The sequence below is a fragment of the Triticum urartu genome, chromosome 7A (assembly GCF_056163025.1).
Source record: "Triticum urartu cultivar PI428250 chromosome 7A, HENAU_Tu73, whole genome shotgun sequence".
NCBI classification, from domain to species: domain Eukaryota; kingdom Viridiplantae; phylum Streptophyta; class Magnoliopsida; order Poales; family Poaceae; genus Triticum; species Triticum urartu.
In genome coordinates, this window is record NC_141879.1 from 181,474,874 (window position 1) to 181,501,633 (window position 26,760).

General features: G+C 45.6%; 2 protein-coding genes across 5 annotated transcripts; one reads left to right on the forward strand and one right to left on the reverse strand.

The window, feature by feature from the left end:
* Positions 1-1,304: 1,304 nt before the first annotated feature.
* Positions 1,305-16,258, forward strand: LOC147958882 (uncharacterized). The gene is made up of 2 exons (XM_087532347.1): positions 1,305-1,752; positions 16,029-16,258. The coding sequence occupies exons 1-2, from the start codon at positions 1,305-1,307 to the stop codon at positions 16,256-16,258; spliced, it is 678 nt and encodes a 225-aa protein (XP_087388473.1).
* A 757-nt stretch (positions 16,259-17,015) lies between these two features.
* On the reverse strand, positions 17,016-25,112 carry LOC125526431 (uncharacterized). 4 transcript variants are annotated; one of them, XR_015610242.1, is made up of 4 exons: positions 19,826-21,016; positions 19,655-19,752; positions 17,558-17,985; positions 17,016-17,398 (listed from the first exon to the last, which is right to left on the reverse strand). XR_015610242.1 is itself a non-coding variant. In XM_087534435.1 (3 exons), exon 1 carries the CDS (start codon positions 24,985-24,987, stop codon positions 23,191-23,193), a length of 1,797 nt encoding a protein of 598 aa, XP_087390561.1. In that variant the 5' UTR covers positions 24,988-25,112; the 3' UTR covers positions 17,016-17,361; positions 17,558-17,985; positions 21,092-23,190. The 4 variants fall into 4 exon arrangements, 2 of the variants coding, with proteins under 2 accessions (XP_087390561.1, XP_048547100.2); XR_015610241.1 differs by having other exon boundaries at positions 17,558-19,752; positions 19,826-21,051; XM_087534435.1 differs by lacking the exons at positions 19,655-19,752; positions 19,826-21,016 and adding an exon at positions 21,092-25,112 and having other exon boundaries at positions 17,016-17,361.
* Between the last annotated feature and the right edge of the window lie 1,648 nt (positions 25,113-26,760).

Here is a 26,760-nt window from a genome sequence, read left to right on the forward strand (position 1 = left end):
GCTTGAGGCCGTAGCATCGGAGGACACATGGATTTGGCATGCATTCTTTGGGTTGCCGGGAACACTCAATGATATCAATGTCCTCAATAGATCTCCTTTGTTCAAAAGATTAATTTCTGGGGATGCTCCAACTTGCAACTACAAAATCATGGACAATGAGTACTCAATGGGATACCATCTCACCGATGGCATTTATCGCGAATGGGCAACTCTTGTGAAGTCCATCAAGGAGAAAAATGGGGTGCCCTTAACAAGAAAAGAGGCTCATTTCACCAAGGCACAAGAGGCAGACCACAAGGATATTGAGAGAGCTTTCGGTGTTTTGCAAGCAAGGTTTGCCATAGTTCGGGTCCAGCTCGGTTTTGGGACAAAAAAACCTTGGTGAACATCATGAAATGTTGTGTGATTCTACACAACATGATCCTAAAGGATGAGAGAGGGTTAAACCTCCCTTATTTCTATGACAATGTTGGTACCCGTGTGCAACCGGAAAGAAACCCTTCTCGCATACACGCTTTTCTTCAAGCACATCGTGAGATTGAGGATGCAACCACTCATGGTCGGCTCCGGGATGATCTAGTAGAGCACCACTGGCAGTTGGATGGGCGGCGCATTGGCCCATGATGTATCTTTGTTTTTCTTTTCTATGTCCTATTTGATTCGAACAATTATTGTAATTTGCTCAAACATTGTTGTAATAATTTGAATGATTATTGTTTTATCCGGTGGTGTAATAATAACTAGAATGATTATTGTTTTATGTAAAATGTGATGGAATTTGTGATATATCATATGATGAAATGTGATGAAATGTGTGATATGTGAAATGATAGATTTAAAGGTTGGGGTTGAGGCAAAGACTAGAACCCTCAAACCCAACCCTTAAAGCAGTTTAAGGGTTGGGTTTGAAGGCTCTAATCTTTGCCCCTGTTTTTCAACCCTTAAAAGTGCCAAAAACTGGCACTTCTTAACCCTTAAAACTGCTTTAAGGGTTTGAGAGTTCTACAAGACATGCTCTAAGAGCATCTCTAGCAGACCCCGCATAACGCTCAGCTCGCAAAAATTCCGGCGAGTATGAGGGCTCGGGCCAATTTTGCGGCCAGAACAGAGCCCGCATACTCGCCCGGCCCGCAAAAACTTTTGCCGCAGCCCGCAAACCGCACACCCCGAGCACTATAAGTGCGGTTCCGCGACCCTTTTGCGGGTCCAAACCCTATCCCCCTGTCGCCGCGAGCCACCCAATTCCTCTTTCTCCTCTCCCAATTTCTCGCCGCCGGCGACCCTCTGCCCCGCCTCCAGCCGCCATGTGGGGGCGAATGTGGAGCTCCGGACGCGGCTCCGGCAGCCGATCCGGCCGTGAGAGGGACCCGGAGCGCGAGCGGCGCGTCCGGTCCGACGGTGCGAGGAAGCGCGGCGCGCGGAGGTGGACGAACCGCGGGCTTTCGCCGCCGGCGAGCTTCGACCGCCGCGAGACGGTGGAGTACGACCGTCGGGGCGCGCCGTTCTCCTCCGCGCGGTTTTCGTACGCCGGATCCTCCTCCTCCGCCGCCGCGGGCTTCCTCCCCGTGAAGAGGGAGTGGTCGGACGAGGAGGAGGAGCCGGAGCTGCAGGCGCCGTTCCCCTTCGTGCCAGTGAAGGAGGAGCCCGAGGACCCCGCTCCGCTCGGCCGCCACAGAGTCGTCGGGCCCGAGGACTTCGTCGCGGAGTTCGACATCGTCGCCGCCGCCATCGCCGAGTGGAGCATGCGTGAAAGTGCATTATATCGACTAGAGGGGGGTGAATAGGCGATTTTTATGAAAGTCTTCAAAACGTGAGAGTTATGAAGACAAACAGTGAAGATTATGCCTATTACTATGCAGCGGAAGTTAGATTACACTAGGCCAGCCATGGTCATGTATTCAATAGAGTGAAAGCGCAATGACAAACAGCTTCAGTGTAATAAGGATCAGGTAGGAAGAAGTTATGAAGCCAAACAGATCATACATTCATGTTGTGAAGACAAAAGATAAAGCAAGCATGCAATGGCTTCACAATGAATAACTATAAGTGAAAGGAAGTGAAGATGAAACCAGTGACACGTTGAAGACAATGATTTGTTGGACCAGTTCCAGTTGCTGTGACAACTGTACGTCTGGTTGGAGCGGCTAGGTATTTAAACCAAAGGACACACAGTCCCGGACACCCAGTCAAGGACACTTAGTCCAAGACACCCAATCCTCACCGTTTTCTCCTTGAGCTAGGGTCACACAGACCTCGCTCAATCACTCAAGTAAGTCTTCAAGGTAGACTCCCAAACCATCACAGACTTCGTTCACTGGCAATCCACAATTTCTTTTGGATGCTCAGAACGCGACGCCTAACCGTCTGGAGGATGCACAGTCCTCAAGTGTAATAAGTCTTCAAATCACACAGACATGAAGACTTAAGTGATGCCCAATTTACTCTGGCTCTGGGTGGTTAGGGATTTTCTCCTCACTAGGAATTTTTCTCTCAAAGGCTTCGAGGTGGGTTGCTCTCAAACGACAAAAGCCGTGCACTGAAATTTGAGCAGCCAACCGTTTATGGTTGTGGGGGTGGACTATTTATAGCCACTTGGCAACCCGACCTGATCTGTCCGAAATGACCCTGGGTCACTAAGGAACTGACACGTGTACCAACGGTCGAATTTTGAACTCACACGGCAACTTTACTTGGGCTACAAGTAAAGCTGACTTGTCTGACTCTGGACAAGATTTTCTCTCAAAGTCTTCGCTCGAAGACATAGGATTTGAATTAGGCATCACTACAGTCATTCTGACTGGTTCTTTTGGACCCCACTTAACAGTACGGTGATTCCTATGACACAACATAAATGAAATAAAACTACAAAGGATCTAAGTCTTCGAGTTCCATAAGCTTCATAGGGAGTCTTCTCATGTTATTGTCTTCAATATGAATATCTTCATAAACCACCATTGTCTTCAATGTCTTCATACATTTTTAGGGGTCATCTCTGGTAATAAAACCGAATCAATGAGGGACTTCTACCTGTGTTTTCCTGCAATTCTCACAAACACGTTAGTCCCTCAACCAGATTTGTCGTCAATACTCCAAAACCAACTAGGGGTGGCACTAGATGCACTTACAATCTCCCCCTTTTTGGTGATTGATGACAAACTAGTTGAAGTTTTCAACGGGGAACATAATTTGTGAAATAGTAAAGGAATTTGTCTTCATAAGTTGCAAGGGCTCCCCCTGAAGATGTGCATATAAGTAATTTTGCCTTTTGAATGCAAATGCACATGGCAGGTTGTACTTGTGGAGATCCACTTCAACTTATGATGACAATCCACTATGCATGTGAAAGTATATGAAGATAATGACATGCATAATGGAAAATGGACGTCTGCAGTAAGAGATGAGTGCGGAATTTATCGTCGCACATGCGGAATTTATCTTCGCATAACGGAGTGACAAGCAGGTAGCAGACGGCCATCAAGGCTAAGTGTTACAACTCAAAGAAGCAAATGTAGCAAAAACGGGAGTTGTAAGAACGAAGCAAAATGTAGCAAAATATAGAGGCACCCGCCCAAAGTGACCCGCTTGAAGACTATAAACATCATGCTTCTCCCCCTTTTGTCAGTGATGACCAAAAAGGTTTGAAGACATAGAGTTTTCTACGCGTTCCCAGGCGCAGCAGGGTCGGTGGAGTTGTTTGGTGGCAGTGCAGATGAGCTTGGTGCAGATTCGACGTGTGTTGAAGCAGGTGGAGATGATGTCGCGTCGTCGTCTTCTTCAATAATCCGGGCAGACACGGTGGCAGCAGAAGAAGAGAATTCTGACTCTTCAAGTGATGGTGTGCTTCGCATCACAGCTCTTCTTGGAGGCGTGGAGTCAAATTGGAATCTCTCTCTGAAGCCATCCTCTTGCAGTTCAGCTTCATTGCTCATCATGGTGAGGCCTTTCCAAGTGCGGCGACAGGTCTCGTGTGCGACAAACGCATTCTTGGTTGCCAGATTTCTGATGCGATTGACGTCTTGCATGATGCTTCTCATCTGCCGTTTGAGCCAGTCGTGACGCCTATCTTGCTTTTGGTGAAGAGCCACAAGAAGCTCTCGGTCATTGAGTGCTCGAGCGCGCTTCTTGGGTCTCTTGACAGCTGTGCTGTCAGTGGCTTCAGTTGATGCAGGGGCACGTGTGGTGCCAGCCATTGGATACACTCGGGAGAGAGCTTCAACACCTTCAATATTTTGAGTGAAGCTCTGGTGTTCTGCATTTTGAAGACTTAATGGTTGCTTGCCAGGCTCTGGATATATTGCTTCAGCAGATGTGTCCACATCTGGCAAAAATATCCTATGGTTGCGGGCTGAGGGTTGATAGGAGATTGCAGAGTGAAGCTTGATCAGCCTCATAACCCAAGGAGCATAGAACTTTAATCCAAACAGTTCTGAGGCAGACGCTGCAAAGTGACGGATGAAGAGATCCTGTGCATTGAAGCATTTGCCATGTAGAATGCAGAAGATGAGAGTCTTCATTGCACCATCAATTGTCGCATATCGAGAGTGTCCCTTTACAGGCCATAGAGTCCGCCTTATGATATGATATATTGTTCTGGGCAAGTACTCTAAGTCTTCAACGAAGAACCTAGTTGGATAGGGTGCATTAGGAGGCAGTGGCTTCATCATTGAGAGCATCTGACTCATATCTGGCTCAGGACGCTGAAATATGCTCTCAATTGCTTCAGCATGGAGTTGGCACCCTTCTTCAAAGAATTCGCCGGGAGTGGGAAGACCGGTAAGCTCAATTAGGTCGAAAGCATTGGCTTCATGATGGATATTGCCTGTCATCCACTCCAGAATCCATGTCTTCGGATCTCTGTTATAGCCTTTGATATGCAAAGTGGCATAGAACTGGAGCAGAAGCTCTTCGTTCCAGTGCTCTTCATCAGTGATAAATGGCAGCAAACCCACTTGCTTGAAGCAATCCAGTGCTTCTTTCAGACCAGGCAGACCAGTAACAGCTTCAACCTCAAGGCGCTTGTGAGGAAAGATGCGGCCTTGGTTGTAGAGGATGCATAAATAATAGCTGCGCTGTTGATGGCTCCAGAACCTATCTGATACAATCCGTTCCCTTGAATAAGGGTTCTTGGAGCGGTCGAAAAACGTGTTATCTGCCCTGAAGCCGTTGATGTTGAAGGAACCAGGAGCTGATGCAGGACCTGGGAACCTTGGCAGTCGTGGGATCGGCTTCTGGACCTGGGGTCTGTACGCAATATGATAGTTGAATTGTGGTCCTGCAGCAGACTCAGGCACAGAATGTTCAGGAGCAGTAGCTTCATTGTCTTCTGAAGCTATTGTTGGGTTGGGCTCCACATTTGCTTCGGCGTTGTTTGTGGCAGCCTCAACATTTGCAGACTCAGGCACGTTCTCCTGGAGAACTGCTTCTTGTTGGTGTGGGGGAGTTGGAGCTTGTGGTGTCTCTGCATGCTCTTCGGCTGATGCAGCCGGAATGTCGTCAGCAGCCTGAGCCCTTGGCCCTTTGCGAAGCCTACGGAATTTGGGCGACGCTTGTGGAGTTGTAGTGGGCTGTGGCTCATCTTCCTCCTGTGGGCGATCTGCCCACGATGCATCTTGTGTGATTGGCGTCAACGGAGGACCAATACTGATCAGTTCGCTTGTCTCAAGCTGAGGAAGGGCTGCATCACCTTGCACATTGTCTTGGAGACCAATGTCTTCAGCAGCGTAGGGTTCGTCTGCTGGAATGTCTTCAGTGTTGGGTTCATGCACAGTCAACTGACGATCTGCGTCAGGATAGCGGACGGAGAGGGGTTCAACTGTCAAGGGCTCTGTGGGAGCAGCCCGAGATTTCTTGGTCTTGCGCTTCTTGATGATGGGTTCAGAAGGAGAGGCTTCAGAATGTTTTCTCTTCTTAGCTTCAGCCTCTGCAGTCCATGTCTTCTTGTGTTGTGAGGCGGTTGATCGACTCTTTGGCTTCGAGCCAGTCGTTGCAGCGGGGAAGACAATCGGAGCAGTTTCTCACCTTGGCGCTTCAGGTTCAGGCACAGCAGCCTTCTTTTTCTTCTTCGCGGCCATCCTGGGGTCAATGCCGGGACGCCCAAGTGCCTTGCGTTTCTCTGCCTCATTGTAGGCCTGCACGCAGCGATCAGCCAAAGTCTTCATGCGTTCTCGCGAGCCTTGAGCTTCGGCACGCGTTTTCAGGAAGTTCTCTTTTAGCTCGTGCAACATGATCTTGAAGTTTCTTACTTCTTGCACACTGAGCTTGGCCACGTGCTTCTTGAACTGATCCTTTTCATAATCAATTTTCTGCTTCAGTTCTACAATGCGCTGGGCTATTGCAAGTTCTGAAGCAATTGCGCCTTGAAAAGCAACGCTGAGGCCTATGGGCAGCTGCAGATCGTTGAAGCTGATGTCCGGTGAGGCAAACCATTCATCGATGAAGTTGTGGATGATGGCGACATCAAACAGAGGCAAATTGTTGAAGATTTCAGCCTCCTCCTTGCTCTTGATGAGCTGCTCAAGAGCATCATCTCTAAGATCTTCATCGCTTGAGAGATCAATGGCTTCGCAGCGCAGAATGTCAGCAGCTGTGAGCTCTTTGCTTGTGTGTGGCTGAGGCTTCTTGGCTTCTTGGGGCTTGGACACTCGTGATAAGCCTTCTGACTGCACACTGGCTTCAGGAGGTGCAGTTGCTAAAGGCTTCACTCTTGCGATCTTGGGAGAAGCGGCTGGCTTTGAAGCTTTTGGCTTCTTCTGCTTCGGCTTCGGCGCAGCAGGGGCGTCATCTGACTCAGTATCTGCTGGAGGGTCATTCACAGCAGTCCCTTGGACTAGGATGCGAGTGATGAGGCCTGCAAGATTGGCATACGGCCCGATGATATTGGGATCGGCGTTGCGTGTGCCATTTGCCCTTGGTGAGGAGGGACCAGGGTTGAAGTCAAGCCCAAATTTCTTCTTGTTTATCTTTGCTGACTGTTGTGCAAACTGAAAGTTGCGCTTGAAGAGATTATCATTGCGGCACCAGAGAAGTGATGACGGATGTGCCTCAGCTGGCTGTGGTCCTCTCACCATGCATGGATAGAAGCCTTGAGCAATGGCTTCGACTCTGGACCTGGGTACGAGATTTTTGTATAGTACGTCTCCCCACGGTCTCTTGATGGCGCACTTCTTCGCATATTCCTGAGTGACGAAGTGGTAGTGGAACCATTGCTCTGCCCAATATCTTCGAATCCATTGGATTCGTGTCTTGTGCTGACCATAGCTTTCTTCAGGATCAGTTTTGTACATCTCTGCCAATTCATCAGGCAGATCTTTGGACGTTTCACCACGTCGCTGTCTGCCTCCCTTCCTTGCTGCTGTTTCTGAAGCCATGAATAACTTGGAAGGCTTCACGATATTCAAAGGCTTCAAAGACTTCCTTTTGCAAGAACTGGCTTCAGGAGAGTTGATGTGATGCTGCAAGTACTCTGCAAATGAATGCAGACTATGAGAACTAAAGGATTCTCCCACGGACATGTACCTGTGACAGCATTAAGGTGCGAGGGAAGGGGAAGAGGTCATATGCATTCTCAGAAGATTTTGAAGATAAATCGGTTTAGAAGACATAGACCTCATTGTGCGAAGACATTCACTCACAGATAAGAAGTTGGTTCCAGATTTGTATGAACCCACAGATCAGTACAAGTGAGGAATCTAACTACCTTATGAAGCACAAGTGAATATACTAGGCATGTCATGAGATGTAGCAAGATAACTAACTGATGTGAAGAGAAACTCCTTATGGCAGAAAGTGACTGAACTATGGGATCAAAAGAGGCTGTAAAAAGAGGTTTTATTTACCACACTTGGAACTGCTAGACGAAGTGAGAGTTGAGGCCGAGCAGTTCGATCCTCCGTGCCCTAACTTGGCGACGGAAGACACCTACGGCGACGGCGGAGAGAGCGATGTCCGCTGTCGGCGTGAAAACGGCGTCGGAGAGGTTGCGGCAGTGAAGCGCTTCGTCGCCGGCGTCGTCGAGTGCTAGCGGTGGCGCTAGGGTTCGTGCGAGGGTGGAAGAAGGAGATAATGACCGCAATGAATCGTGTATTTATAAGGATAGAGGCGGCACTGCGCTATTACGCAGGTACCCCTGGCGGTTCGCATTTGAGGCACGCGTGGCCAGTTAGAGGAAGATTGGAATTTGTTCCACGTCCCACGCACGCCTAAATTGTCGGGCGGTCGTTCCTGCTTCTCCGGATCTTATGTGGAGGAATGAGCATTAAAAACGGACTTTTATGGTTGTCACTATGTCTTCAGCTGACAAGGACACAGTGAAGACATTTGACAGTTTCAACAGAATGCATATGACTTGGAGAGATAGAGTTTGAGATAGAAAGCATAGAGAGGTTAGGGTCCGATCACATTCGCTTAGTTCAAAAGATTCAACCAAGAATACATAGCTATAAGTGAATGTTGTAGAGGACAGAACATCAGTACATATATATCCATATAATCAACGCAGTGAAGATAATCATGAAGACATACTGAGAATGAAGCCAAACCAATTGTGAAGACATTGAGAGGTAACGCCATGAGAGAAACACTTCAAAATGGAACGTTTGGTGGTGGCGTTACCCACCGTATAGGAAGTATTAGACCCAGACACGGCGCACAATTATCGTGGCGCTCCGAAGTCAAATTCCACATTAATGTATTCACACTTAGAATGTATGTCTTCATTGTTTGAAGATATACGCTACTTCGTGTGTTGCACATCTAAGTCATCAATATGCTTAAGTGTTAGGATGTGTGCCTGATCACAGGACATTTGAGGATTCCAAGATATTTAGCTCACACCGTAACTTGCAAAATCTCTTCTCATCCAAGGGCTTGGTGAAGATATCTGCCAATTGCTCTTCAGTGTTGACGTGTATGATATCAATGTCTTCCTTCACAACATGATCTCTGAGAAAGTGATGACGAATTTCAATGTGCTTTGTCTTCGAGTGCTGAACTGGGTTGTTGGCAATCTTGATGGCGCTTTCGTTGTCGCAGTAAAGTGGCACTTGCTTCAGATGAATGCCATAATCCTTGAGTGTTTGCTTCATCCACAGAAGCTGAGCGCAGCAAGATCCAGCAGCAATGTATTCAGATTCAGCAGTGGAGAGTGATACACAGTTCTGCTTCTTTGAAGACCAACATACAAGTGATCGTCCCAGAAAGTGACATGTGCCTGATGTAGACTTGCGATCAACTTTGTCACCAGCATAATCAGCATCCGAAAATCCAACCAAATCAAACTCTGAGCCCTTTGGATACCATAATCCTAGAGTTGGGGTGTGAGCCAAATATTGAAGAATTCGCTTCACAGCTAAGTGATGCGACTCCTTTGGTGTCGCTTGAAATCGAGCACACATGCAAACACTAAGCATGATATCTGGCCTAGATGCACATAAATAAAGCAAAGACCCAATCATGGAGCGGTATACCTTTTGATCGAACTCTTTACCATTGTCGTCGGGACCCAGATGATGCTTGGCTGGCATTGGTGTTGTGAAGCCTTTGCAGTCTTGCATACCGAACTTCTTCAGGCACTCTTTAAGATATTTCTCTTGAGATATGAAGATGCCGTTGCGTTGTTGCCGTATTTGAAGACCGAGGAAGAACTTCAGCTCCCCCATCATGGACATCTGATATTGCTCTTGCATCATATATCCAAACTCTTCACTATACTTCTGATTGGTGCAGCCGAAGATAATGTCATCCACATATATTTGGCACACAAACAGTTCACCATCATATGTCTTCGTGAAAAGAGTGGGATCCAGGGAACCAGGTATGAAGCCTTTACTTTTCAGAAAGTACTTGAGTGTATCATACCAGGCCCTAGGGGCTTGTTTGAGGCCATACAGTGCCTTATTGAGCTTGTATACCATATCAGGATGTTTTGGATTTTCAAAGCCAGGTGGTTGTGCAACATACACTTCTTCTTCAATCTTGCCATTGAGAAAGGCACTTTTCACATCCATCTGATAGAGAAGTATGTTATGATGATTTGCATAGGCCAGCAGTATGCGTATGGTTTCAAGCCTAGCCACAGGAGCAAATGTTTCATCGAAGTCAATGCCCTCCACTTGAGTATATCCTTGAGAAACGAGACGAGCTTTGTTTCTGACAACTTGACCATGCTCATCTTGCTTGTTGCGGTATATCCATTTGGTGCCTATTATGTTGTGCTTCCGTGGATCAGGACGCTTAACCAGTTCCCATACATTATTCAGCTCAAACTGTTGAAGCTCTTCTTGCATAGCTTGAATCCATTCAGGTTCCATGAAGGCTTCTTCAACTTTCTTGGGTTCTGATATTGAGACGAATGCGAAATGCCCACAGAAGTTTGTTAGCTGAGTTGCCCTTGAATGAGTGAGTGGACCAGGTGCATTGATGCTGTCAAGTATTTTGTCAATTTGTACTTCATTTGCAACACGAGGGTGTGTGGGGCGAAGACTTTGCTCTTGCTGATCTATGTGGTCATTTGAAGGTATATCTTCAGGCTGAGCATTGTCTTCATGTGGATCAGGTGCTGAGATGATAAGTTCTTCTTCAGGATGAGCTTCAGAAGGTACAATTTCTCCAGTTCCCATAAGCTTGATTGATTCATTTGCTGGAACTTCATCTAGCACATTTGGCAATTGCTCTCTTTGTGATCCATTGGTTTCATCAAATCGCACATTCACTGTTTCAACCACTTTGTAGTGGAAGAGATTAAAGACTCTGTAGGAGTGTGAATCCTTTCCATATCCAAGCATGAAGCCTTCATGTGCTTTTGGTGCAAACTTTGAGGTGTGGTGTGGGTCCTTGATCCAGCATTTTGCGCCAAATACTCTGAAGTAACTGACATTTGGCTTCTTGCCAGTTAGGAGTTCATAAGATGTCTTGTTCAGAAGCTTGTGAAGATAAACACGATTGATTGTATGGCATGCAGTATCAATGGCTTCGGTCTAGAATTTTCTTAGAGTCTTGTATTCATCTAGCATTGTTCTGGCCATCTCAATGAGTGTTTTGTTCTTGCGTTCGACGACGCCATTCTGCTGTGGCGTGTATGGAGCTGAGAATTCATGTGTGATGCCCAAGGTGTCCAGAATAATCATCAACAATTATGAAGCCATAGAGGCATGCAGAAGTAGTAAAAGTTGAGTAGTGAGTGGGACCGAAAAGATCCATGTGAAGCAGTTCGAAGGGTTGAGTAGTGGTCATGATTGTCTTCGAAGGATGTTTTGCCCTTGTCATCTTCCCTGCTTCACAGGCACCGCATAAGTGATCTTTCTTGGACTTGACGCCCTCGATGCCTATGACGTGCTTTTTCTTCGCAAGGGTGTGGAGGTTCCTCATGCCAGCATGCCCAAGCCTTCGATGCCAAAGCCAGCATTCTGAAGCTTTTGCAAGAATACATACTGCAAGTTGTGGTCCTGCTGAGAAATCTACCACATACAAATCACCTTTCCTATACCCTTCAAACACTAGAGATTTGTCAGATTCCATTAGCACCAGGCAGCGATATTTGCCAAACATTACAATCATATTCAAATCGCAAAGCATTGAGACAGACATTAAGTTGAAGCCAAGGGATTCAACAAGCATGACTTTATCCATGTGTTGATCCTTTGAGATTGCAACTCTACCTAGACCCAATACCTTACTTTTACCAGTGTCAGCGAATGTAATGTGGCTTTTGTCGGATGGACGTAAAGTTGAGTCCATAAGAAGGCTTCTTCTGCCAGTCATGTGATTTGTACACCCACTGTCAATAATCCATTCTGAAGACTTTGAAGTCGCTGGTGTCGTACCCTACAGTGCAGTTAGGGGGATAGGCTTCACGAAGAGTGTTGTGAAGCATAAACATTTGACGAACCAGTGGGTTATGAAAACTTAGATCCAGATTAGGACTAATGGGGAGAGTAGCATGCGATTCAGGAACGAAGTACATAATGATGCCATTTGGGCAGTTTATCTTGCGCCCCACAAGATTTTTATGGTCCCAGCAATAGCATCAGAAGATTTTGTTTTTGTGCTGGAGACCTTTCCCTGTAAAAGAGAGTTAAGCTTTCTTAACCACCCACATCTTCAAGGGTGGCTTAGAAGCTATGAGTCTAAGTGCAGCATCTGAGAATTTTGGCTTTGAAGCCTTGGCAAACAGTCTAGTAGGGGGACAATAATACTCATAGGCATAAGCAGAATAATTTTTGGTCATATGAACATGACGGTTCGATGAACCGCTCTCATATTCATATGCCTGAGTATGGTTTCCCTGCAAAACATTTGCTTTAGTGTGACTCAGGTGAGTCCTCTGTCTGTATGAAGCCTTTGGACCGAGGTTTGTCTTCTTCAAGTGAGGTGTCATGAAGACATTCATAGGAAGATTTTCCAGACATGTTTTCGGAACCCAGATTTTCTTCATAGGCGGTCCATTCCTGCAGTTAGTACCAATGTACCTGACAAACACTTCACCATTCTGATTCTTAAACAGTTTATAGTTTGCATCAAAGGATTCATCAATTATAATTGGGTTAGCACAAGTGAAGCCAGATAAATTGGATGGATCTGCTGAAAGTTCCTTTGCAGCAACCCATGTAGTTTTGGGGTACTGCTCAGGTTTCCAGTAAGAGCCATCTGCATTGATTTTCCTCACGAACCCAACACCCTCTTTCCTAGGGTTTCGGTTCAGAATCTGCTTCTTAAGGACATCACATAATGTTTGATGCCCTTTCAGACTTTTGTACATCCCTGTTTCAAGCAATGTCTTCAACCTAGCATTCTCATCAGCAATAGCAGTGGTATCCTCAGCAGAGGGGTTAGTTGCCACATCAACAGTTGAAGATATTGGAACAGTAGTAGCAGTGGAACATTCAGCAACAGAATTAGCATTATTACGCTCAATGCATTTAAGACATGGTGGTTCAAATCCTTCCTGAGCGGGACTGATCTGTTCGGCGCGAAGTGACTCGTTTTCCTTTTGAAGATCTTCATGAGCCATTCTCAATTTCTCAAGTTCTTGCTTCCTTTGAAGATAGTCATAGGAAAGCTTTTCATAAGTTGTTGAGAGAGTATCATGACGATCTTCAAGTTCCTGATACTTAACGTGAAGGTTTTTTATGTCTTCAATTAAGGATTCAGATCGAGTCATTTCAGCACCCAACAGATCATCGCTTCTGTCTAACAGTTTTTGAATATGTTCCATAGCTTTCTGTTGTTCAGTTACAATTTTAGCAAGTGTTTTGTAGCTAGGTTTTGAATCACATTCAGAGTCATCGTCACTGGATGTTTCATAGCGAGTGGTGTGTGTGTTTACCTTGGCACTGCGTGCCATGAAGCAGTAGGTAGGAGTGGAGTCGTTCTTGTCATTTGCGTCGGTGTCGGTGATGCAGTTATTGTCTTCAGTGTTGAAGATGGACTTGGCGACGTATGCTGTAGCCAGACTCGCAATGCCAGAATCAGACTCCTCCTCAGACTCCACCTCTGCCTCCTCAGATGCGGACTCCTCTTCTGAATCCATCTTCTTTCCAACAAACGCACGTGCCTTGCCAGATGAGCTCTTCTTGTGTGATGAAGACTTTGATGAAGACTTGGAAGAAGACTTTGAGTGTTTCTTCTTCTTCTTGTCGTCAGAATCATATTCCTTGCTCTTCTTCTTCCTTCTGTTCTCATTGTCCCACTGTGGACACTCAGAGATGAAGTGCCCAGTTTTCTTGCACTTGTGACATGTTTTCTTCTTGTAGTCATGAGCAGAAGCTTCATCATTCCTTGAGCTTGATCGTGAAGATTTTCTGAAGCCTTTCTTCTTGGTGAATTTTTGAAACTTCTTCACTAGCATTGCAAGTTCTCTTCCAATGTCTTCAGGATCATCAGAACTACAGTCAGATTCTTCTTCAGATGAGGAGACAGTTTTTGCCTTCAAGGCACGAGTTCGCCCATAGTTTGGACCGTAGATATCTCTTTTCTCAGAAAGCTGAAACTCATGTGTGTTGAGCCTCTCAAGTATGTCAGACGGATCGAGTGTCTTGAAATCAGGACGTTCTTTAATCATCAGGGCCAGAATGTCAAACGAACTATCAAGTGATCTCAGCAGCGTCTTGACGATTTCATGTTTGGTGATCTCAGTAGCGCCGAGGGCTTGTAGCTCATTTGTGATGTCAGTGAGCCGATCAAAGGTGTGCTGGACATTCTCATTGTCATTTCGTTTGAAGCGGTTGAAGAGATTGCGAAGGACACTGATTCTTTGATCTCTCTGGGTTGATATGCCTTCATTAACTTTGGAGAGCCAGTCCCAGACAAGTTTGGATGTCTTCAAGGCACTCACACGGCCATACTGTCCTTTGATCAGATGACCACAGATGATATTCTTGGCAGTAGAGTCCAGTTGAACGAACTTCTTGACATCAGCAGCAGTGACACCTTCTCCAGCCTTGGGAACGCCGTTTTCGACGACATACCATAGGTCGACGTCAATGGCTTCAAGATGCATGCGCATCTTATTCTTCCAGTAGGGATATTCAGTTCCATCGAAGACGGGGCAAGCAGCGGAGACTTTGATTATCCCTGCAGTCGACATAGCTAAAACTCCAGGTGGTTAAACCGAATCACACAGAACAAGGGAGCACCAAGCTCTGATACCAATTGAAAGTGCGTTATATTGACTAGAGGGGGGGTGAATAGGCGATTTTTATGAAAGTCTTCAAAACGTGAGAGTTATGAAGACAAACAGTGAAGATTATGCCTATTACTATGCAGCGGAAGTTAGATTACACTAGGCCAGCCATGGTCATGTATTCAATAGAGTGAAAGCGCAATGACAAACAGCTTCAGTGTAATAAGGATCAGGTAGGAAGAAGTTATGAAGCCGAACAGATCATACATTCATGTTGTGAAGACAAAAGATAAAGCAAGCATGCAATGGCTTCACAATGAATAACTATAAGGGAAAGGAAGTGAAGATGAAACCAGTGACACGTTGAAGACAATGATTTGTTGGACCAGTTCCAGTTGCTGTGACAACTGTACGTCTGGTTGGAGCGGCTAGGTATTTAAACCAAAGGACACACAGTCCCGGACACCCAGTCAAGGACACTTAGTCCAAGACACCCAGTCCTCACCGTTTTCTCCTTGAGCTAAGGTCACACAGACCTCGCTCAATCACTCAGGTAAGTCTTCAAGGTAGACTCCCAAACCTTCACAGACTTCGTTCACTGGCAATCCACAATTTCTCTTGGATGCTCAGAACGCGACGCCTAACCGTCTGGAGGATGCACAGTCCTCAAGTGTAATAAGTCTTCAAATCACACAGACATGAAGACTTAAGTGATGCCCAATTTACTCTGGCTCTGGGTGGTTAGGGCTTTTCTCCTCACTAGGAATTTTTCTCTCAAAGGCTTCGAGGTGGGTTGCTCTCAAACGACAAAAGCCGTGCACTGAAATCTGAGCAGCCAACCGTTTATGGTTGTGGGGGTGGACTATTTATAGCCACTTGGCAACCCGACCTGATCTGTCCGAAATGACCCTGGGTCACTAAGGAACTGACGCGTGTACCAACGGTCGAATTTTGAACTCACACGACAACTTTACTTGGGCTACAAGTAAAGCTGACTTGTCTGACTCTGGACAAGATTTTCTCTCAAAGTCTTCGCTCGAAGACATAGGATTTGAATTAGGTATCACTACAGTCATTCTGACTGGTTCTTTTGGACCCCACTTAACAGTACGGTGATTCCTATGACACAACATAAATGAAATAAAACTACGAAGGATCTAAGTCTTCGAGTTCCATAAGCTTCATAGGGAGTCTTCTCATGTTATTGTCTTCAATATGAATATCTTCATAAACCACCATTGTCTTTAATGTCTTCGTACATTTTTAGGGGTCATCTCTGGTAATAAAACCGAATCAATGAGGGACTTCTACCTGTGTTTTCCTGCAATTCTCACAAACACGTTAGTCCCTCAACCAGATTTGTCGTCAATACTCCAAAACCAACTAGGGGTGGCACTAGATGCACTTACAGTGCGCGAGGAGGAGGAGCGCCGGCGCCACGCCGAGGAGCTCGAAGCCCTCGAGTGGCGGCAGGCGGTCGCCGCCAACCTCGCCGCCAAGGAGAAGGCCGAGGAGTGGCGCCGCATCCGTGCGGAGCAGGCGGAGAAATTCATCGATCTCTGCAGCTCCGGCGAGGACGAGCGGCGTCGTTCGGTTGCCGCGACCTCACCGCCGTTACCCCCTAGTACTAGTTTAATGTAGTATGTAGTATAACTATGCTTATAGTTTGATGAACTATGTAGTATGCGATGAACAATGTAGTATGTGTGATGAACTGTGTTTGCGCAATTTCTTCCGCGAAAGAAGTTTTTCAAATTATGCAGGTTTAGATACGGGTTTTGCTTGGACGCGTATGTTTTTGACCCGCAAAAGCGATTTTCGTGAACCCGCAAACGCGTTTTGCGGGTCGTATTTTTATGGGGTCTGCTAGAGTTGCTCTAACACTGCTCCTGCATTTCAGCAATGATATCACGTGAACAATACAGGTTTGGAGGTAATGCAAAAAATTACAGGCATTTCTATTTATTTACTGAAGGCGTGAAAACAACTTTTCTTTACCACCGACTAAAAACAACAGATTACCAAAATCAGGCTGGGAGCAACTAGAATAGAATCTGGGCTTGTGGTAGAAGAATAGAAAAACTGACTCTGGGCCGTCAGATCAAACATGGTTGGTACAGATCAAGTTTGAGGGATCTAAGGCCACTTATTATACATTTTATGAAAAAACCCCTGGTACAGTTAGATGTAAAACATGAGCTTTCACAGTAACCACCTCAAAGTTTCTCATATTGAGTCGTTGTGCCCTTGTTAGTACAACCAATTTCGAACTTCAGTGTTAAAAGCTTTTGTGTCTCGTCTTTACTCAGCAAAATTTATGCTTGTGAAATTACCAATACCCTCGAACTTAAGTTCACCTTCCTCAGCCATATACATTTTAAAGATGTGTGCACTGCCATAATCTGAAGCATACCATTTTTTCCACAATCAAAGGAGCTCAAGTTTACTCTCAGTTTGGATACAAATAGCAAGTTGATTCAGAGAAGCATTACCCCACAACCTCCAGTCACGAATGGGTAGCTTAGCACACAAGTAGACACATATAGTAGCCTCTACGAATAAAAGAAAGAGTAAAAGTACAAAAGGCTTGGCTTAGCTCCTCAATTTCACACAGGATTCTCATAGGGTAACCAAACCATGACATTGAGCTTTCAGAACCGGCAGTTTCATCAACCATGCAAACTATTTCCACAACGTGGGTACCTCTTGACTCTTGAGATATTGACTGTTTCTTTTTCAGTGTACTGAAATCAGCAACGAGAAGCATTGGGGAATTAATCTCTGCAAAATGAGGTAGCATCATTGAAATCTTGATTTTAAACACTATTGACCGATTCGACGGCTGCAAACCTTTTTTTAGCAAAACAACATCAAAACAAGGATTACAGAATATTAGGCACATCAAGATATTCTTGCCTTTCATACACAGTTTGTTCTCACCTGATAGTGTTGGTGCACAGTTTGCGATCATTGGAACCATGGGCTCTCCTAATGGTGATGTTGCACTACTAATCTCTTCCATTACTAGATCCTGGGATGAGAATTGCAAAGTCAGAAAGGAGATCATCTTTCGCATGTGAGATGTCGAGCACATGGACCAGAACAAGGGCACAACTTATGGCAAGAGTTCTAATGTAGTTTAGGCATAGAAAATAATTGCTGCATCATAATAATCGAGGTAAACAAGTTGGCATTGCGAAGACCAAAGATAACGAGAGTGCAAAAGAATCCAGAAGATGCAAGAAAAACAGAAGATATGTTTGTTTAACATATTCATCCAGCCATGTCCTGCTTTTTGTTCCAGGAAATGGCCGTTCCAGATGAAACAATGAGTCCTTCTGAGTTAGGACCTCTTCCGTTAGGAGCATCTGGTGCATTAATCGGGAAAGAAAATGTTAGTACCAATTACCAAATCAGTAGAGAAGGTTAAAGAGAGTACAAGGTGTGACCATTTGAATTTGATTCATCGGTTTGCATAATAAAATTGTGTAATATAATTAGTTGCACAAATATTCAAAACAACTTGTACATTTGGCCATTTCTTTACCAGATTCCATGTTCTGTTTCTGACACTAACCATGCTTCATAGCATCACAGGGTATTAATATTTTCTATGGTGATAAATTTTGACTATGATTACCAATAGTAATTCGGTTTACATTTGTCTAATTAGTTGTTCCTCTTTTCGTTCCTTGCATTAAACTATAATTAAAAGGCTCAAATGTATTTCATCTTCTTTGTGCTGCACCTCCCTCTCCCTCTGCTCACTCACCTGCTAATCTCCTCGCACCGGTTGCTGCTAATCTTCCAATGGTTGATGTTTGTTAGCTAGTTAAATGGCTCGCTTTTTTGCTAATGGCCCATTAGGTAGAGGTTAGCTATGCACGTAGTGGTGCTCATGGCCTCGCTGCTTAGCAGGCTTTCCTTTGGGTCATTAGCTAGCTATGCTATGCACGTGGTGGTTAATTTGGCAGAAAGAATCCTTGTCCTCTTTTTGATTTCCTTGCTGTCATCAAATTGACCGACGAAAAACTCTTGCCTCTGCTTAAAATAAAGCCTAGTCATCAAATTCCACAAGTAATGGATCGACAACATATTTGTTTTGACTTCTGTACAACAACAACAATACATTGAACGATCTGAGCTATATATAGATGTTGAGGAATAAAGAGGGTATATACTTGCTTCTGTTCTGTCGCTGGAGCAGGCACGCAGCAAGTGATAGCAGAATATTTGAATGGCTGCTACACAGGCCAGGTGCTCTGCTGCTAGTTAAGCCACAGCAGGTCAGGGCTAGCCACAAACCGAAACCGAGTGGACGAGCGTGGCGGCGAGGAGTGAGGCTGCGATACAATCATTGTACTATCCTTGGCTACAGGTGATAGTAGAAAGAATATGCAGCAGCATTTTTATTCACAAATTTTTCATGATTAGTTGTTTTGGTGCCATTAGTGAACAAATAGACACTAAACTTTTCAAAAACCAGTGAAGTGCTAAATATTGCAAGTGTGTAATAAATTTCAGTCTTGTACTGACAAGCACTTGACTTTTCAAGTACTTAAACAGGTAGATGAGATTATTCCATTCTCATGTACAGTTACAGCAAGTTAACAAAGTTTCACCATACCGAATTGCTTGAAAATCTAGTGTAAGCAAAATCTAGCAAGCCGACTGGGAATAAGAAAAAATACCCATAGATCCAACTTGAAGATACTTACCCACTGAATGATCTTTTATTCCCAAAAAGGGTACTCCAGTCTATTAGTTCTTTATGTTTTTTTCATCTACATTCCATCACATGTGCGAGGGGTCTCCAGCGGTCATGGAAATAATCAAGTGTGATTTTCTTATTGCAGCAACTAGAATTGGTCAGAATTAAAGTTTTCTATAATTTCATATAATGGATCATGTTTAATAAGGTGAGCACCAAAGATCAAGATTCCTATACGATGTAACAAGAAAAAGGGTCATATAGCTGCTTGTACTATTTTCCTAATTTCATCTAAATTGACAGAACCAATATGGAGCATGGTAAACCTGCATTCCTGAAGACTCGAGGGACACTATGTTTCTTCTCTGCCGTAAGCAGATGTTGGAGGTTAGATGGGGCAACAAATGGTAGATCGAGGAGCCACCTGTGGAGAATGGCTGGACAGGGTAAGACAAATGGTAGATCAAGGTTGTCCTCTAGACGCCGGAGAACGATACCTGGGGATTTTCTCGGGCAGCGTCGCGGCGCAGCAGAAGAGAGGTTCGCCCGGGCAGACCGGCCGCCGGCGACGAGATGTCCAGGATTCATCGGGGCGGAGATGGACCAGTGCCTCCAGTGGCCAAGATCTACACCGCCGTCGTCGTTCGCAAGCTATATGGGGACGGGCTCGCCATTAGGGCCACTAGGGTTGGAGATTTTTTGAGCCTCAGCCGCCGCTGCTCGCATTGGAAGGAAGTAGAAGGGGATGACCGCTCCAGAAAAGGCGAGGAGATAGAAAGCAAAATAACTAGAAATGAGGGGCTATTTTGCAAAGAACAGCGCACAGATCTTCCCGTAGAATATGGGCCGTCCATGTTCGATCCGACGCTCCAGGACGCTTTTTTCTATTTTTCTACCAGAATCCTGTTTTCTATTGTAGTTGTTCCCAATCAGGCTAGACATGGACTTGCCAACTCTGTTTCTGCTGGCCGGTTTGAAGAACATGGCTTCTATTGACTTCCCCATGACTTCCAGTAATAGATAGAGGAAACAATAAGACACGAGCAAGTCAGCATACATGGCTGTCATCAACTGACAGAGAGTGTGCCACCGGCAGCCTCTGCTTCTCTTCAATCTACACCTGAACCTCTCTTCCTGTCTGAATGCACGCCGTCTGCTACTACTTCCAGTGGAGTTAACAAACTCTCCCCATTTTTTACGCGATCTACCGCACTTCACTAGCATGAATTTCCAACATCTGAACATAAGGTGCAAGTAACTTATCACCGCAGACAGCATAGCTATGTAATTATAAAGCTAGTGTTATCGGCAGATATTCACATTTTGCTCGAGGCAATTATGCATAAGGTTATTAAGACGTTGAGATCAGTAATATATTGTTTAAGTGAGATGTCCACGTGGGTCTTTGTTAAGGCTGCAGAAGTCTGTTAACTTGTACCATAAGTAACACAGCTCTGGAAAAAGTCATGCTTCGAGGTTTAAAAAATTAACACCAATGGATCACTTCTCTTGCTAGCCTCCTTCAGTTTCATGTTTGTACGGCACTTGCTACTACAAATGTCTTAAAAGTAAGCCTAGCATCAGTAGGAGCTCAAATCGTACTGTAATAATGATGTTCACAAGCTCTGGGTAGCAGTTGCATATCAGGTTTGGTAGTATGATTAGGAACTCAAGTATGAACCATCATGTTAAACAAGTCTATCTCTGCTACGTGCATTTGCCAGCAAAATCAGAACTGACCAGGTGGACATGAATTCAGTTACCTCTTTATCATGATGATGCAGCACAGCGCAGTGCACCTCCTGGGGGGTGCAATTTAGTGATTGTCGATCCATCAGCATCGCAGCTGTATCCATCTATGATGTCCTCCCTCTGTTTTCAGCAAAGATTCATTGCAAGTCCCAAGAACATACGAAATTGACAAGCAAGGATGGTACAGGGATGAGGTATGGTGAAAAGAGCAGCAAGTTTTTCCAACTGAACCCTGCAAGGCATCAAAGTTAAGATGTTTTCAACTAGTACCATTTTTGAACTGGCAGCATTTCTTTTTGTCTCGGCCATGTAGTAATTGTTAGCCATATGCATCAGACGCAAGACGCAACCTCGCTGATGCTATCTATTACATGAACATAATGGCAACAAACCGAAAATTTAGAGCTTGATCGAATATCTAAGATTTCAAATGCAAAGCCACAATCAGTGAACTAACAGGCATATTATTTCTGGAAAGATGAGGATGTTAAATATGGATTGTCTTACCACATGACCATACATATGTTGCTGTAACAAGTAGACAGTCCCTCCTCCACCATCAGGCAGATTTAATACACATACAATTTCTACCACAGTGAAAATGAGGTAAACTAACTGTCATGGGTTTGATAATCTGTCAGAATTCACTAGAGTACCATCACATATAAAATTACGCTGATTAATTGCAGTGTTCCAAGATAAGTTGTGCTGTAAAATGGTGAATATGCAATTCCGAATAATTTCAAACGCACTTAGATTCTTCAAATCAAGATTTATACAGTTGTCAAGAAATCTGCGCATACATGTTTTTACCATTAGAACTCAATGATAGTGCAAACGTAGAATAAGTCATGTTGCAGATAATCTCTTCACTCATAATAAATATAAGATGGTAATATAGCCAATGCAAAGAGGCTTTCTTCTTTACAGAATCTCACCCTTACACGCTCACGTTTTTTATCTTTCCCAAGTGCAACGATCACCTTTATCTGCTGAAGAAGAAGGTGATTACTTGATATATATACATACAGATGGTTGCATGACAACCATGTGCTGCTGTATGCCCCCTACTATCTATTAAGCAGTTGAGTGCTGAAGTGATTAGGTTGTAAATGTGCAATGTATCGACTTCTGCGTTCTTCAGTTGTAACGCAGGTGCCGGCAAACACCAGAGAAAGGAACTGATGAGCCCCTGACCAAACAGTGCCCTGATTACCACAGAAAAACTTGGGCAGCTGTCACAAATCACATATGTGATGAATGAGACCCTACAGAATTCAGTATGGCTTATAACTGAATGTACTGCTGGCTGTCTATGATTGCAGGGTGCAAACAATTCTGATCACAGGGGCAACCGTTATATTAGGTCAGCCAGACTTCAGGAGCTGGTTTTCTAGCCAATGCAGCTCTTCCCATCACAAATTACACCTTGGTATTGCTATTCTTGATTAATCTGAAGCAAAACTCATGGCTCCCTCCTTTGAGCAAAACCCTTGGTGTCGACTAAGCATATTCTTATCAATTTATCCTCTTGGGTGCCACATTGTCCCATTGCTGCATAAAATCCTTTCATCTTTCTGTTTCAGCAATGACGGGTCAGCCATTCCATAAGAATATCAATGGCCACGTAATCTGGAGTCCACCTCTCTTCCATCATACGATCCATCGATTCAAAGGCCTTTTCAGGCATATTCTATATCACGAAGTCTCTTCAACAATAATTATCTGATGAGAATAAGAGACTCATTTGATGTAGATGGCTTCATGTCAAGAATGTGTTGCTGCCTGTTACACAACTATCTACTGACCAGCTGAGCACTGATATAACTGCTTTCTGCACTCCTCAATAATGGCGCTCATGGATGCAAACACCAGAAAAAGGAACTGATGAGTACCCAACCAACAGTGTCATGACTAGTAATGACTGAAAAACATAACCAGTTGTCACCGTAAGCCACGACTGAGATTGCAGAGTGCAGACAATTCTCATCAGCTCTGACCTTCCCATCACAAATTCCACCTAGGTATTGTAACTGCTGATTAAGCTGAAGCAAAATTCATGCCTACATAATTTGAGAAAGACTAATTCATTGTGCCAACTAGCATATTCTTATGTAGTTGTCCTTTTCGGTGCCGTACACCCCACTTGCTGCATAAAATTATTTAATCTATTTGTTTCACCAATGCCAGGCAGCCATTCAAGGAGAACTTCAATGGTCAAGGAATCAGGAGTGCACCTCTCTTCCCTCATCCTGTCCATCAGTTCAAAGGCCTTCTCGGGCATATTCTTAACGCGAAGTCCCTTCAGCAATGCATTGAAGGTTGTTACGTCTGCGGGCACATGCTTCTCGCTCATCCAATCAAACAGTTTAATTGCTAAACTAGCATTTCTGCTCTTGCAGAGAAAGTCGATCAGAATATTGTATATCACAGTGTTGGGCTGAACACCAGATTCATCCATAGACCAGAAAATCTGCAACGCCTCATCTATTTTACCAGCTTTGCAATATCCATGTATAAGTGTACCAAAGGTGACCACAGAAGGCCGGCAACCATCATCGATCATTTTCCCCATCAATTCATCCACAGCCAAGAAATCTCCTGCTTTGCACGAACCAGACAACAAGGTAGTGTAGGTGTACACATCTGGCCGGAGACCAGCTTCCTTCATCTTCCCAAGCCACTCATGAGCCTCACACAGTCTGTCCTCCTTACAAAACCCACCAATCAAAATATTGTATGCTTTTGCATCCAGCTGAAAGCCTGCCTTCTTCATCGACGACGCCATTGAGCAAGCATCCTGCAACCGCCCTGCTTGTGCCAATCCCAATATCATGATGAAATACATGGTTTTCTTTGGTGGTTGCCCTTCTTCTGTCATCTCATGGAACAACTTCATGGCTACGTCCACATTTTTAGTGCGGAGCAAAGCCTGAACCAGAGTGCTGTAGGTCACCGCATTGCCCCTGGCTTCAGGCCAAATTGTTCTTTTCTCCCTGAAGAACTCCAGCGCAGCCCAAACCCTCCCTGCCCGGCACAAGGCGGCCACAATCATGTTCAGAGTGAAGACATCCGGTGACAGGCCCTCCCTCTCCATCCTCCCAACCACCTCGCACGCCATGGCAACATTCCCCGCACGGCAAAATGCATCGGCCAAGCAATTGTAAGTAAATGTGTCGGGTGCATGTCCATGCACACTCCTCATCCGCTCCTCCACAAATGTCACGGCCTCTTGGACCCTCCCACTCTTGCACAACCCGTTCACCACCGTGTTCACAGTGACGACATCCGGGCGCACGTCCGAGTCTGAACCAGACATTCCATCGAGCATCCTGAGGGCGTCCTCCACGCGGCCAGATTTGCAGAGGCCATTGACAAGTATGCCGTAGGTGACGGCGTCAGGCCTGACAGCGGCGGCCCGCATGGAGTAGAAGAGCTGGGTCATTCTCGGCAGGTCTCGGGCTCGAGCGAGCGGGGCCAAGAGTTTGTTGAAAACAGAAGTGTCTGGCGGCGGGGCGCCAGCGGCCAGGGAGGCACAGAGGAAGCCGGCGGCTTGGACGGGAGAGGAGGGACGACGCGCGAGGATCTTGGATAAGAGGGCGGAGAGGACGGGCGCGGAGGGGGGCGGGAGGCGGTGGCATGAGGGGAGGGAGAGGAGGAGCGCGAATGAGGCGGGCGTGAGGGCGTGGGAGGGCGCGGCGAGGGTGGAGTAGAGCTCGGCGGAGAGGGAGGGCGTGTCGCGGAGGAGGGAGAGGGCGGAGGCGGAAGGGGTGGGCGCGGAGAGGAGATCGTCGAGGACGGAGGCGGCGGTCGGGGTGGGAGCGGGTGGGAAGGCGGCGGAGGAGGAGAGGCGGTGCTGTGCTCGCGGACGAGGGAGCGCCGCCGCGAGACGCCTGGCTGCGCACATTGTTGGAGGCGGAAGCGCCGGGACGGAAGGGGAGGAGGCGGCGGGGCGGTGAACTGCCGGTGAGCTCGCCCGGGGGTGGAGAAGGGAAAGGGACGACGTGTCGACCGGCGGCGATGGTTACTCAGAATGGGCTGGACTGTTGGGCTATTTAGATAAGGCGAAAGGCTTTCATGCAATCCGGCCCAAAATGGATCAAGCCCGGTACCTCATTTCCTTCCAATCTCCAATCTCCAGAGAGAATCGACCTCTTCTTCCCCATTTGCTCAAAAAAACAATTTGCTCAAAGAAAAAAAGACCTGTTCTTCCCCGCCGGCCGCTATTCGACCGGAGATCCCCTACCTGTTCTCCACGCCTTACAAGTCTCCCTATGGCATGCCTCCTCTCCCCAACCAAGGAAAACATCTCCACCAAAGAAGGGGAAAGCTATACTGAATTGAACAAGGCAAAATCACTAATTAAGGAGTACTTGTTGCAAAGAACACTTCATTTTTCCAGGTCACGACAAATGGCGCACATGCAGCGCGCCACTTGTCGCAACCTGGGAGTTTTCCTTTTTTTCGTAGATCCGTTTATTCAAAACGTTTTATCTTTTAAACCGTGCGTCCAAATCTCGAACTGTATTCACTATTGGATTCCTCACGTCGAGATCTTCAAAACTAGATCACATATTGATAGGTTTTGACGAACTTTTTTTCATGAAAAAAACCGGGTGAAAAAACCGAAACCGGGAGCACGGTTTTTCCCTTTTCGAAAGAGGCACGTCCGTGCCTCTCGCGAAATCACGCCCGTGCCTCTCCTGAAAGCAAAACCGTGACTCTCGTGGAAGAAAAAAAAACAGAAAACGTGTTTTTTCTTCCGTTTCTGAGAGGCACGTCCGTGACTCTCGCGAAAGCACACCCGTACCTCTCACGGAAGCAAAATCGTGACTCTCGCGAAAGAAAGAAGCCAGAAAACGCGTATTTTTTCCCTTTCTGAGTGGCACGACCGTGACTCTTACGAAAGCACAACCGTGCTTCTCGCGGAAGCAAAACTGTGACTCTTGCGAAAGGGAAAAAAACAGAAAACGCGTTTTGTTTTTCCCTTTTCGAGAGGCACGGCCGTAACTCTCGCGAAAGAAAAAAAACAGAAAACACGTTTTTTTCGTTTCTGAAAGGCACGGTCGTCACTCTCGCTAAAGCACAACCGTGCCTCGCGTGGGAAAAAACCGTGACTTTCGCGAAGAAAGAAAAAAGAAAATGCGTTTTTTTTCGCGCAAATTTTTTTTTGAATTTTTTTCTAATCGAAAAGCTAAGGAAGACTAGGGGAAAACCAAAACGTCGAAAAAATCCGGAAAAAACCGTTTAAAAAGCCGAAAATGCGTGCGGAAAAATAAAAAAAAAATCCAGAGAGAACGTCCAAAGCGCGACACGTGACGAATGGCTGAGAGCGCGCCAAGTGACGCTGATCATTGCGAGGCTCCCAAAGAAGCGCTCGTTAACTAGTTGCTCCCTGAACAAGGACACCTCGGTTGGACAGTTTTTTTTCTACCTCGTCAGAGGGTGGTGGGCTCCTGCAATGCATTAAGAAAAAGATAGTTGCTCCAGTTAATTAGGGGAAACATATATACTTAAAAATGTCAACTAGAAAAATCGGACAAAAAATCATGGACGCTGATATCTGCCACATGTGTGGCAAGAAAGGAGGGGGACCGAACGTCCCTATAGTAAAAGATTACCACATCACCGCGTGTATGTATGCGGGAATCTTTTTGAGTTTTCAGTGTTTAAAATGTTC